Below are 12,731 nucleotides of genomic sequence, written 5' to 3'. Positions count from 1 at the left end.
GGGTTGTAGTGCTAAGAAATCTGAAAAGTCAAGCCTAAAGCACTCAAAATTAGTGATGTGCTTGATCTTATTCTTTTTGTGCCTAAATTCTGCAAATAGTGTCAATAATAGCACTACCCTACTGCACAGGGATGTTGTGAAGAAAAAGGAATTTGCAAAGCACTTGGATACTCTAGTGGTGAGTGCCGTAGAAAAGCCCAGGAGGATATGAATAATTCTGTCTTCAGAACAGGGTTTGAATAGTGTGCAGTAACTACGGCCTGTCGCCACAGATTAAGTAATGAGGATAAGACATAATATTGGAAAGCTGCTCATTAATTGAGCATAGTCTGTCCTGTGCAGTGAGGGGGTAGGAATCCTGTGGAAGAAATAATATGTGGTTGTGTAAAGCAAAAACTGTCTAGCAATGCATATGCATAAGGAGGGGCAGGGGACTAAGATGGTCCAAAACCATTTAAATCCTGGCATTTTCCAACTCTTTAGCACTTTGCAAACTTAAACATTCTTTTAACTTAGTTTTGTGTGCACAGTACATAATGTTACAGTAGATAATCAGATGATAGATTAAAAAATGTTGTATAAATTCTTTATTTGGTAAATTTATTGGAAGAACCAAGACATTATGGCCCCACTGAATAGTCAAGCATATGTAGAGAAGTCCAGATAAGCTCATAAAAATCTGTCCGAAGTAGGCGTAATTGCAATAGAGTAAAACTTGAAAGAGTATTTCACTGTTTGTTTCCAGTTTGCAACACGGTCAGCCAGTGTGAGTGAAGCTGTGAATTGCAAAGGCCAAATGAAAAATAATTAAAATAATGAAGAGTGCTGGCCTCACAGTTGGTAAACAAATAAAAATCTAGCTCTCCAGTCCAACCACACAATGTGCAGTTGATATGCCAGCCCCTTAAACCTTTGTACTTTGCATTAAAATGTGGAGATGGAAAGTTGAACCTGCTTGTTGGGGAAAATGCAGGCATTTGAAGCTTACTGAGAGTATTTGAAATGCACATGTAGCTTTTATCAGCAGCTCTTGTTTGTCCTGCTTGACAAGTAAGCTGTTTTCTTTTATCTGTGAAAGCTGAAGAGTATGACAGTGGGTTAATATGGGTTATGAGAAGCATCTGACACCTTACAGTACAAAGGTATAACAAAGGCCTTAGATAAGTTAGTAGATAAATGCTAACTGAAGAAAAACAAGACAAAATTGGATTTAAAATGTGTGGTTTAAAAGAAAACGTTCCTACATTTCTGAAATAAATTAAAATGGAAGTGTCTACATGTGCAAATGCTGTTGGATGGGTTTACTCTAGAGTCATTGACTCTGGAGTAAATCCGCCCTGGGCACGCATCTACATGTGTGCCCATTTGGGGGTAGATTTGTTGCTCCAGCCCCCTCTGGCCCTGCACCAGCCACCTGTAGCAGCCACAGGGGTCTCTACACTCCCCCCTGGGTGCTAGCTCAGGGGCTGGCAGGGAGCACGGGGCCAAGAGACAGCTGTCTTATGGCAGAGACTGGGCGATTACTCCCTGTTCCTGGGAGTTGCCTGCTGCTGGGGCAGGCTCTAGTGGCAGGGGGCTTGGAAAGAGCGCCTGGTCAGCAGTCTACACGAGCCTTGCTGCGCAGTAATTACATGGCAGTTAATTTACTACTTGCATTTGCAGATAGCAAATTTGCTGCTGAGTAGAGCAGATTATTGTGCAGTAAGGGTCTGCATGTGTAATTTGCTCTACTGCTCAGTAAAGTGTCTCGTGCCCAGTGTGAATATATTTGGCAGGAATTATAGCCTGACTGGTTTTAAGAAACTTGCTTTTGTATTTTGTTTAACATCATGTATATTTTTAATATTTCATTTTTTACTTTAAAATTAAACAAAACCCTTTTGGTGAATTTTAAATAACTGCATGTTTCCTTAACAATAATTGTAAGAAAAGTTGAACTAGACTTCCATATAATTCAGAACTTTTCCTGAAACAAGTCCATGAGACAGCAAGACAGGATGGCCGAATATTTGTGTCTTGAGAAGCATATCGTGGCTCTAGTACTATACAGGTACTAGTTTACTAGTGTTTGTTTATTTCTAAATATGGGTTTTAGGATTTTTATTATAACCCAGGGTGATTTGACTGCAAAAAAAGGGGGGACTACCCACACTAAGTTATTTATACTTCTTTCTTAAATACAGCTGTGTTTTCAGGTTTTTAAGGAAGAAGCGTTTATGTGCACATACAGTTTCACTCAACATCGTAAGAATGACTAAAAATGTGGCTAGTGGGAATGAAGAATTCCCCTGCCTTCATTTTGCTTTAAGACTCATGTATGGAAAATGAACCACGGATCTTAAACTACTGTCCCTTTTAGTCAATGATGTGTGCGCATTATATAATTTATGTGTGACCTATAAAGTATAATATATAGGGAAAGCAGGAAGAAAATATTTTAGAACAATGGTTTTCAAATTTCTTAAACTCATGGAATTCCTATCCTTGTCCTAAATACTGACGGAGGGCCATGCGACCCGGCCTGGCAGTGGCGACACACTACCTCCCATCCCTCTCTGCTGCTTCCCCGACCTCTTTGTGCAACCCCTGATGACCATCGCAGAACCCCAGGGTTCCTCAGCCTGGTTTGAAACCACTGCTTTAGAGCATTACAAAGCTTATCAGTCATACTGCTGCTGTTACTCTAATAAACCTTTCAGCAACCATTGCAGTGCTGGTCCACCAAGAACTGCCATTTAGCTGATAGCTGGTACAAAATAGCATTTCCAGAACCCAAGATCTATGCAAAGTATAAGGCAGTACCTCTGATTCTGGGGTGTGCTAGCTGGTGGTAATTGTTCACTTTCAAATGACTACAACTGAATTAAATTTACATGTTGGAGAGACTGGGAAAGGAGTATAGCAAGTGAGGGTATATTGCTATATTGCAGTGTAATATAGACACATCCAAGTGAGCTTTTAAACTAGTTAGCTCTGCTACCAATAGCAGTCTAGCCATAGCAACATGGGACTCAGTGCAAGCTGCAAGACCCCATGTCTAAAGTCTTTAGGAAGGAAAGTTTGCTGTTTATTCAGAGGCATAAAGCTTAGCAGCAGCGATGATATTCTTGTTTGAGGTTCAGAGATGATGCATCTCCCTTTCAGTACAACTTATAGTCTTAGTCATTCTTAGTAATGTGTACTCTTCTTAGTAATGTGTACTATTTTACATTATTTAAGAGTGATCATACATGACTGCCATTGACATTCTTTTTCCCCCAAACTCTTTACAGCCATCCCTTCCTGTCCTATATACACTTTCCAGCCAAGCTACACATGAAGCAGTTCATCTCCTTTGTAGGATGTTGGTCTTTGATCCAGTAAGTATTTTTATTCTGCCTTTTAAATACAGAATTGTTTTAAATGTAGCAGTTCTTTTAAATGGGTTAAAGATTATGGATTAAGGGGTCTTTTGAAACTTTTTTCTATGCCACCATTTTTTATGGCCCTCTGTTCTGAAAAGGAGAGAAGAATGATCCTATGTCAGGCAAACACTAAATAATTAAAATTGCTCTCCTCCTCTCCTGCCCCCCTCAACTCCTCCCCAAAATAGTCTTCTCAATTTTTAAAGACGGTGTTTTTTTGAAAGCAAGAAACTGAGGCACCCAGGATTATATGTGAATTGTACTATTTTTGTCTGATAGCTTTTGATAGTAGAGCATCAGATTCTTCAATTCATTTCTAGTTGCTGCTGTAAATGAACTGTGTAACGTGAGATTTCCTTTTATATGTACACACTATCAAATGAGGGATTATTTCAGCATGCACCTGTTTTTCAAATTGGGATTAAATCCTTTGCTGCTGTGGACCTCGGTTTTTAGAGTTACTCCGCAAGTTTTTTTTACTCTGTAAAGCAAGTCAGAAAGATTTTCTTCCTTTCAGCAAAAAATAGCATAAAGGTTGTTGATGAACCAGTACTAAAACAGAAGAGGCAGCATAGTTAGAAGAGTGACCTGCTAGCTGGGCCTCTGCAGTTGTGTTTCTAGCTTTGCTGGTGATTTTGCTCTGGGATTTGCTACTGTTGTGACTTTACTCATCCCTAATGTGAGGATTTAATTATACTTTGCATTTATCACAGCAGCTTTCAACAAAAGGTTGCAAAACATTTTACAGAAGTAGGTGATGATGTTTGCCATTGATTTTATAGGAAGGAGGGATCTGAGACTTGCTTTGTCAGACAAAAATCAGTCAAAATGAGTTGGGAATTGATTGTAGATTTTCTGACTCAAATCACTGCTGTAACCTCTAGAAAACACTAGCTACTTTGCTATACTTCCTTCACCAAAAACTTTGTAAAACTTAAAAGTGGAAGTTGCTATTTAGGAACTCTCCTAGCCTTAAGTCCAGTTCATTTCAGTGAGATTTAAGATTACATTTAACTTGAGGTATGTACCCAAGTGATTTTTCTGGATAAGGTTTGAACTTTAAACATGTATTCAAATGTTTTGCTGTATCAGTACAAAGTATTAGCTTTGGGCAGTATCTCTAGTGGTAATATTTTGATTATTGTACCACTCATTATACAAAGTTTAGATATAAAAAGTAATTGCAGTGAAACCTGTTTCAGGAGAAGTTGTTGCAGCATTATTTTCATGTTGGATTCTATGTAGAAAGGTGATTGTTTCATTTTTGTTTGTGTTTTTTACGTTGCTTTTTGTTTTTAAGTAAGATGCTCCCCCTAGTGGCATAATTAGACAAAAGTATAAACCATTTTCTTTTAAGGCATTATGGGATTTAGGCAGCATTAGAAGAAAAATTATGGGAGGGCATTTCTAGATATGAACAGAAAGTAAATGTTTTGAGTATGTTTTAAAAACACACTAACTCTGCTTCTTCATTTTATATTTCAGTCCAAAAGAATATCTGCTAAGGATGCCTTAGCTCACCCGTATCTTGATGAGGGGCGATTGCGATATCACACATGTATGTGTAAATGTTGTTTTTCCACCTCTACTGGAAGAGTTTATACCAGTGACTTTGAACCCATCACTAATCCCAAATTTGATGACACTTTTGAAAAGAACCTCAGTTCTGTTCGGCAGGTGAAAGGTGGGTATCGTGCACTCTTCACATTTGGATGTGTATCTTTCTGCTCCAACTTGGAGAGCAGATAGTTGGAATCAAGGAATGCTGCTGTATGCAGTGAAGCAGAAGCCTTTATTCTTTAGAGGTGCCAGTTCCTGTTCACTAGAAGTGCCCTTATCAGATTAGTCTTTCTTACTGTTCTGATGGACATAATGCCACCCAATTGTTGGTGTGCCTGAGTCTCTTGATTTTTGTTCTCATTAATATTCTTCTCTGAAGCCAACATTCCCCATTGGAGACCCATGCAGGGGAAAGACTGTATATTAGCTGGGAAGTCTGTATGAAAACTCCACTGCTAGCATAAGGGAAAGATTGTGCGTCTTCGTGACTATGCTTTGGAGAGCTGACATGGTCAAAAAGTAGTTAGTAGAAAGAGGATTCTTTTGTGGTCCTCCCGCTTAATTCTGTCCGATTTTATTCTATCATGGTCTGTTCATATTGATTTGTCCACGTCAAATGCCTTTAAAGCAGCTGCTGTCATAAGCTCTGTTGCTGGTGCCACTCCATGGATCTGGCAGTGGTACAAAGGACACGCGCTGGGTTTTGACATGCCATGATGAGGAAAATCAATTCTGATGCCTGAAAGAAGGAACTATTGGTGCAGAAGGTTACTAAGTGCTAGTAGTAGCTCTGCAGCACTAGAGACTTGAGGTTGGATCCCATCATAACGAACAAACCGAAAATAGACTTTGTTTCTTTGAAATTGGATCTGGGTACTACATCGTTGCCTTGGGACATAGAACCAAGACAGAAAAGGATAGGAATATGGGGAGGGATTTAGTTTTGCTAGTGATATTATCAGTACATTTTTAAGACAACGTATAGGTAGAATAAAATACAAATTCTGAGATAGAAGGAATGTTATTTTTTCCCTTGACTTCCTGAATAGCAAATGATATAGAAGCAATCCAGGAAAAAAAAGAGAATCCCTCTTTTTAAAAAAGGAGCTGAACAGCTGTCATCACATCTTGAGTTATCTTCTCCATTGGATACACAGTTCCAAAATTCTCCAGGTTTTTTGCTTTTGCATGTTCACAGAGTTTTTTTTTTTTTTAATCCAGTCATTTTCCATTTCTCCCATTCTTTGCCAGCACTTCTCAGTGGTGTACATCCTTCTGCTTTATTTACTGTCATTAACTGCACAGCCAAAAATGAAGCTAGAGGGAACTTTTTGCACTCATTGAAAATGAATATATTCCTGTTTTTGGACAGCAGGTATAGATAGCTCTTGTTAGATGAGAAACCTGGAATGTAAAATAGGCAAAAATCAAGTAACTTTTTAACTTAGACTTTTTAAAGCGTCTTGTGACAGACATAGTAGCTCACTTTGTCTATTTTTAATTTCATTTAATTAAATTACATTTTAATGCTCAGACACTGGAAGGTCTATTCCTGATAGGATACATTGTCTGGGTTGGTTTCAAAAACTGATTTTTCCATTAAAGATTTTTCTTAACCGTAATCAGCCTTTTGCCCAGGTCAGTGCTAAAAGAAAGCAGCAGAAGCTGTAGGTCTCTAGAAATAAGGCGCTGTGTACTGCTTCTAGTGAAATAATGACAGCCTGGTCAAGAATAAAAGGAATGCCACAATGGGCTCTGCGTTTTGCTACGACCACCTAACACCCCCGCAAAAATATTCTTTATTCCTAACGTGTATATCTGTTGTGGCCTGCTGCTACAGACTTTTGCTTACTGGCACACTAGCTCCAAACTGGGCCTTCTGTTCCTATTTTAGACTCTTTACTGTACCTTGAAAGGCCTCCGCATAAGATGATGCATCTCTAGTCACAAACTGCTGCAGATATGCAATGTAGGGAAAGATACCTACTCCAGAATCAATCATAATGCTGTCAGCAGCATCTGGCAAACAACTGTTTGCTTTTTTTCTTAAAGTAGCTACACATTTTATTTCATTTCTGTACAACTGTAGCCATGTCACACACGTATATATAGTGCATACACACCAACTCCCATTATGGCCTGTAATAGGAAATATCAAAACCTTCTATTCCAAGCCATTATGCCAAGGGAGGGGGAGAGAGCCCCAACATGCTGCTAGATTGAATGGTCCAGTTACATCTAGGAATCAGTCATTCCTGTACGCATTCACATCAAAGACAGTGTGTCACCATTACTCTCTAGTGGTACCGCTTCCCCATTAGGTACTGAAGAAAACAGGCTCTTGACAGTGCTTAGCAAGTTCTCCTGAAACCTTCCATTACGGATGACTGCCAACAGGATAGGTTCCGGCACATTGCCCTTTTCTTAAGGTCCACGTTAGTAAGTGGAGCCTGTTCTTTTTTCATCCGTGCATGTCCCTATTTTTTCCTTCGCATTAAGGTGATGCACTGGCATGCAGCCAATATGTGGTTTGTCAAGAATTTTTCACTTCGCCAGATGGAAGGGTGGAGTTCATGAATTCAGGAGCTGCCATTCCTGTTCATTGATGCACCAAACTGGGCTTATTAGCCAGTCTGGTTTTGCCTTCATCTTTTATATACCACTAATAAATAATGGGTATTAGGCTTGTGTTCTTCAGGCCTGCAACTCCAATTAATGTTGAGAGTCTTCAAAACATGAAACCCTTCCTTCTTTAGAGTTATTTCCATAGTCTGCTTTCATCAATTAGTGTTCCAGTAGGGATTAGTACTGTATTTTACTTGTTTTATTTCAGTGTTTAAGTGGAAGTTCCCTGGGCATTGGTGGTAGTTAGCAGTTTGCATCAGAATGGTGGTGAAAAAATTGAGTGCATTATTTTTCCCCCCTTTCTGTGCCCCCGTTAGTTTTATTGCATGTATTTTCACCGAAGAAAACCACATTTGACTTCAGTTCTGTATTGTTTCTTGGTTTGAAACAAAAGTGCTAATCTAACGATAGGAATTTTCTCCTGTACAGAAATTATTCATCAGTTCATTTTGGAACAGCAGAAAGGAAACAGAGTACCTCTCTGCATCAACCCTCAGTCTGCTGCTTTTAAGAGCTTTATTAGGTAACTGTATGTAATCACATCTGATTAATTCACACTTCTTAGTTGTACAGCATTCATTATACATCTGAAATGTTTTTTGATTTTGAATTGATGGGAGTGGGGAAACTGTAGAGCTGACTTCCACAAAGAAGTTTAAATATATTTATTGTTAAACTTTACAAGTAGTTTTACTTAGGCGAAGCTGAAATTAAGTAAATTGTATAGAAAGTTCAACTAACATCTTTGGGCAAAAAGCTAAAGGTGGAAGAATTGTCATGTAAAAATGAAGGGTGAGAGATTTTAAATGTTGAGAGATTCTAATGTTGTAGTTGCATTGCAAAAGAATAAATAAAGTGATAAATGGGAGGACATAAAGAAGATGAAAAAGTAAGGATGACAAATATACTTAATAAAATAGCATTGTTTTTAGTGGCATATGCTTGTTTACCAACCTAGCCTTTTTTTTGTTTGGTTTTGCTTGTTACCTGTAGCAAATGAGCACTGATTTTCTGTATTTGTTGTATTCTAGTTCCACTGTTGCTCAGCCATCTGAGATGCCACCATCTCCACTGGTTTGGGAGTAAAAGTGGAAGATAATATACTACTGAAGATGTAATGTAGCTTTCCACTGGAGTCTGGGATTTGCAATTCTGGAGGTTAATCATGCTTGTACTGTAATTTTACTAATGAAGTTTTAAATTAACAACCACTACTTGTATGATATGAATAATATTTAGCAATGTACTAGACTTTTAATCTTGTAAAGTGGTTGTGCTTTTAGAAGAAAATATTTTACCCAGAGTTGCACATGTTTTATGAATTCTTGTGCAGCTGTGATGGCTCAGCTCAGAACAAACAGAATTTAACCAAATTTGGGGAGGTTATTTTTTGTTCTGTGTTTTTGGTTTTTTTTGGTTTTTTAAATTGAGGTAAGACTGTACAAAAAGACAGACAGACGTACATTTTGATATTGAGCCATTCCTCAAGATTTGGGATTTTCTAAAATTTAAGGAATACAGAGAACTTGACTGCGACCAATCATGAAGTCTCATCAGACGACAGTGACCAGACTATGAATGGGCACGTCATCTGATGATCAAATCCTATAAATAGCTTCTCACTAGAGCTGTGATGGTGATGTGTGCTGTTCTAAAATCAAATGTTGTGAGTAGAGAGAATGAGTTTGTGACTAGGAGAGACTAAACTTCTGTTTCCTTACCCAGTATAAATATATATATATTTAATCTATTTTTATTAGAAGTTTTTCTGCTCTTTCTTACATAACCCCCCCCAAGCATGCATCTTCTATGTGTGTAAATAATTCCATTTATGGGCTAATTTCAAAGAACCATGACATCATTGCTGTATAGAGAGAAACTAGCTTGCACATTTTAGGTCTGTGAAATTTTGTGAGAAATTTTTCCTGCACTGGACAGTTGAGAGAAGAAAAAAAAAAAAAAAGAAAAAGGAAAAAAAAAAAGCACATAGGGAATTATGTTAATTGTGTTTGTGTCTTTAGGCAAAGCTGTGGAAGTCTTGAAATGTCACAGTAGTAAATAACTTTTATTACTTTTTGGCTAATTCTTTTTCTGTTGGAACACTGAATTCTGTGCATATGTATATATGAACACAAATTGAAGGCCTCTACCTCCTGGAGTATACAACTTGGTTTGTTTACCTCCACATGATTATTTTTTTTTTTAAGTTCAGTGTGGAGACTTGAAACTTGAATGTCCCTTCCAACTTTTATATTTAAAACAAGACAAGAAAATTGAAGACTGTTTTTCACCTGTACAAAGAAATACTAAAGGGTGGTCTTAAATTTTGAGCATAGGTCTGGGGAGAAACCTTGGTGTTTGTTATGGACAATTAACTGTTAAAGTTATTGTAAGTTATCTGTATTTAGCAGAGTATTTTCAACAAGAGTGATCTGAGCTGAAATTGGAGACTATTAGTAAGTTATGTTTGGAAGTTTTAACTTCAATGAAGTAATTATTTGCTGTGAAAGAGACAAACGTTGAATTACTAAACAAAGATGGTGCAATATCTTTGTTTTTTATGAGGCTCCTGTGAATAAAAACAACTGAAGCATTTCACTTCACTTGAATGAGAAACGTGTTTAATTAAGAGCCCAAGAAGACACTGGTATGAAAGGTAAAATCTCAGAGGTTGGTCAGTTAATGTGGCACACTTGCTGGTCACTTTGTAAAATGTAGATTTGAAGTACAGTGGTGAAAACATTAAATGTGACATTTGAAAAAGAAATGGTGTTATCCTTTCATTTCCTGTGTTGGTACTGGTGGTGGTGGTTAGCTTTTTAGTGATTCTAAAATTGACTTAATACTGGCCAAAATAATTCAAGCAAGAAGACTTCAAAGCATCTTGGTTTGGGAGCCTCCTTGTTTTCTTTTTTTTGTGAAGCAGCCTTCAGTTGCTCTGAATTTCTGAACCTTATGGGAGTGTTTTGATCGTGGATGAAATTAAGAACTACAGGTTTTAACCCAAGACAAACAAGAAATTGATTTATGCTTAAATGTATTGGAAGGATTAAAGCTATGCTTTCAAGGATGACTGGCCCCGTGTCTTTTTTTTTCCCGTGGTTTGCAAAGTCCACACAGTTCTTTCGTTCAGGGAAAGGCACTAATATGTCTTCTACGCAGCTAGTACAAAAGGAGCCCAAATACTCCACAAAGTTGGAACACCAGATCGAATGAAAAGCATTTAATGTATTTCATGGACTTGAACCTTTTAAAGAAAGCAAATAATGCACAAACTTGGTACATCTGCGTCTCACAAGAAATACTTAGCCCTGTGGATGGAGAAGAATGGTCTGGTGGCTTGAGCACAAGATTGGAAGCTGGGAGCTCTTGGGTTTCTGTTTGCCCGCTCTGACATGATCTTCCTTGGTGACTCTGGGTAATGTGCATCTCTGCCTTTGTTTGTGGTATTATGATGAACTGAATCTCAAGACTTAGCATTGTTTTATGTATGGAAATTACTAAATTGATTTTGTTTAGTTGAATACTACTTTTGTTTACTCACCTTCAGTTCTACTTCAGGTTTTTTTAGTACAGCTATAAAAACAATTGTTTCTATCTCTGCATTGTCGCTTCTCTTCTGGAGAAACAACTTTGTAAAGACCTTGCTGCTTAATGTGATGAACAATAATGTCCCGTTCTTGGATCAGGTAATTGCTAGAGCTTAATGGACAGATCTCATCAATAAACATGCAAGGAATAAAATAAGTTTGACCAGCTGCATTTCAAGGTGCCTTGGCCCAGATATAGGGCAGAATACCACAAGGAATGAGTGCACTTTCACAAAAGAGAAGTTTAAAAATATATGAAGGCAAGCATTCCCTGTTGCCTCAACTTCACTTTTCATGGAAATAAATGACAGCAAAAATGAGAGCATTAAATGCTGTCTCTGGGCAAGGAATTCTTGATCTGGAAACATTTCTATTTTGACCTTGCTCTGAGAGCTAATTGAAAATGTGGGGTCAGATTGGAATCCCTCTTTGTATCCAGGAAGGGTAAAATATGACTTCCTGTTGGTATCATTATAATTGGGATTAAATAGTATTTTTCAGTACTGGACCCGAATGTCTGATTTTAGCATATGTTCTTCTTTTATGACGTGTGCTCTGATAAGGGGCACAATTAATGAGTGCAGAAAACTAACTGGAGCACTTTCATAATTGTCACAAAGATGACAAACTGATAAATGTATTGCAGGAATGATGTGGAGGTCAGGAATTCAGAAAGCAAGTGCAGGAAGAGATGCAGGAAGAGATGCAAGAATAGATGCAAGTTTCAAAAGCGCAAAGATTATATGCTATGTAGATACTCTGGATGTGGCAGATAACAGTACAAGGCTCTTGGCAGATAAGAGCACAAGGACAGGAGATCACCCACAAAAGTTGATTATTAGCATTCACTTCCTGATGTATGCTGGGATATCTCGACTGGCTGTGTACCCGCTGACTTTGAGGAGAGAGCTGTTTTCTTTCAGTCGGTTTTTGAGCAGCCTATCTGCCAAACTACAGTTTAAAAAAAAAAATGCCTGAATTTTTTAAACTTGTTTCTCAACTATATCCTTTTTTTGTCAGCGAGTAATAGAGATCCAAGAATCTGTCTGGCAGGCAACCGTTCTGTATAACTTACTATGTTGTGATTTAGTAAGTACTTCTTCCTGTACTAGTCATCTCATATTTTCTCTTTTTATCTGAGAAGCTGTCAGTTTTCTGGATCACAAAAATCTCTGTGAATTTTAGGCTGAATGCTTTGAATTTCTTGGGTTTCTTGCAGTCAGCGTTTTCCTAAGCAAAAGCAGTTTTCCTAAGATTGAGAATGAGATTCTTCATTCTCAACGCCTTGCTATTTTACTGATTGTGAACTAACAGTAAGCTTGTGGTATAATGTATTCCTGTGCTTTGGTTTCACACTTTAATCATTCATAAAGATTTTGAACTCAGGTATGCCTTTTCTGAGGAGCAGTTACCTTAAAATAGCTTCAGACACTTAAAACTGGTACTTATTCCTGTATCTATTATTTTGTAAAACACTTTAACCAAAATATTTTTGCATATATATTAACCAAAAAGTGTGGACTTTATCTTATTTACTTAAAAAGAGGAAGAA

General features: G+C 37.7%; 1 protein-coding gene and 1 long non-coding RNA gene across 3 annotated transcripts in view; one reads left to right on the top strand and one right to left on the bottom strand.

The window, feature by feature from the left end:
* NLK (nemo like kinase) overlaps nucleotides 1-10,192 on the top strand; it is a 146,966-nt gene extending 136,774 nt beyond the window's left edge. Inside the window, exons 8-11 of one of the 2 annotated variants that reach the window (XM_019511041.1) lie at nucleotides 3,273-3,359; nucleotides 4,890-5,088; nucleotides 8,019-8,112; nucleotides 8,621-10,192. In XM_019511041.1, coding sequence (XP_019366586.1) covers nucleotides 3,273-3,359; nucleotides 4,890-5,088; nucleotides 8,019-8,112; nucleotides 8,621-8,675 — 435 coding nt within the window. In that variant the 3' untranslated portion in view covers nucleotides 8,676-10,192. Of the gene's footprint in view, nucleotides 1-3,272; nucleotides 3,360-4,889; nucleotides 5,089-8,018; nucleotides 8,119-8,620 lie in introns of both variants that reach the window. The other variant, XM_019511042.1, reaches the window with a different exon arrangement.
* Nucleotides 9,007-12,731, bottom strand: part of LOC109293227 — a 9,697-nt gene continuing 5,972 nt past the window's right edge. Inside the window, exon 2 of the long non-coding RNA XR_002096271.1 lies at nucleotides 9,007-12,591. This is a non-coding gene — a long non-coding RNA (uncharacterized LOC109293227). The remainder of the gene's footprint in view (nucleotides 12,592-12,731) is intronic.

This window comes from Gavialis gangeticus, unplaced genomic scaffold (genome assembly GCF_001723915.1).
Source record: "Gavialis gangeticus isolate Ggan-Ray unplaced genomic scaffold, GavGan_comp1, whole genome shotgun sequence".
NCBI classification, from domain to species: domain Eukaryota; kingdom Metazoa; phylum Chordata; order Crocodylia; family Gavialidae; genus Gavialis; species Gavialis gangeticus.
This window is presented reverse-complemented; position numbering and strand designations above follow the sequence as displayed.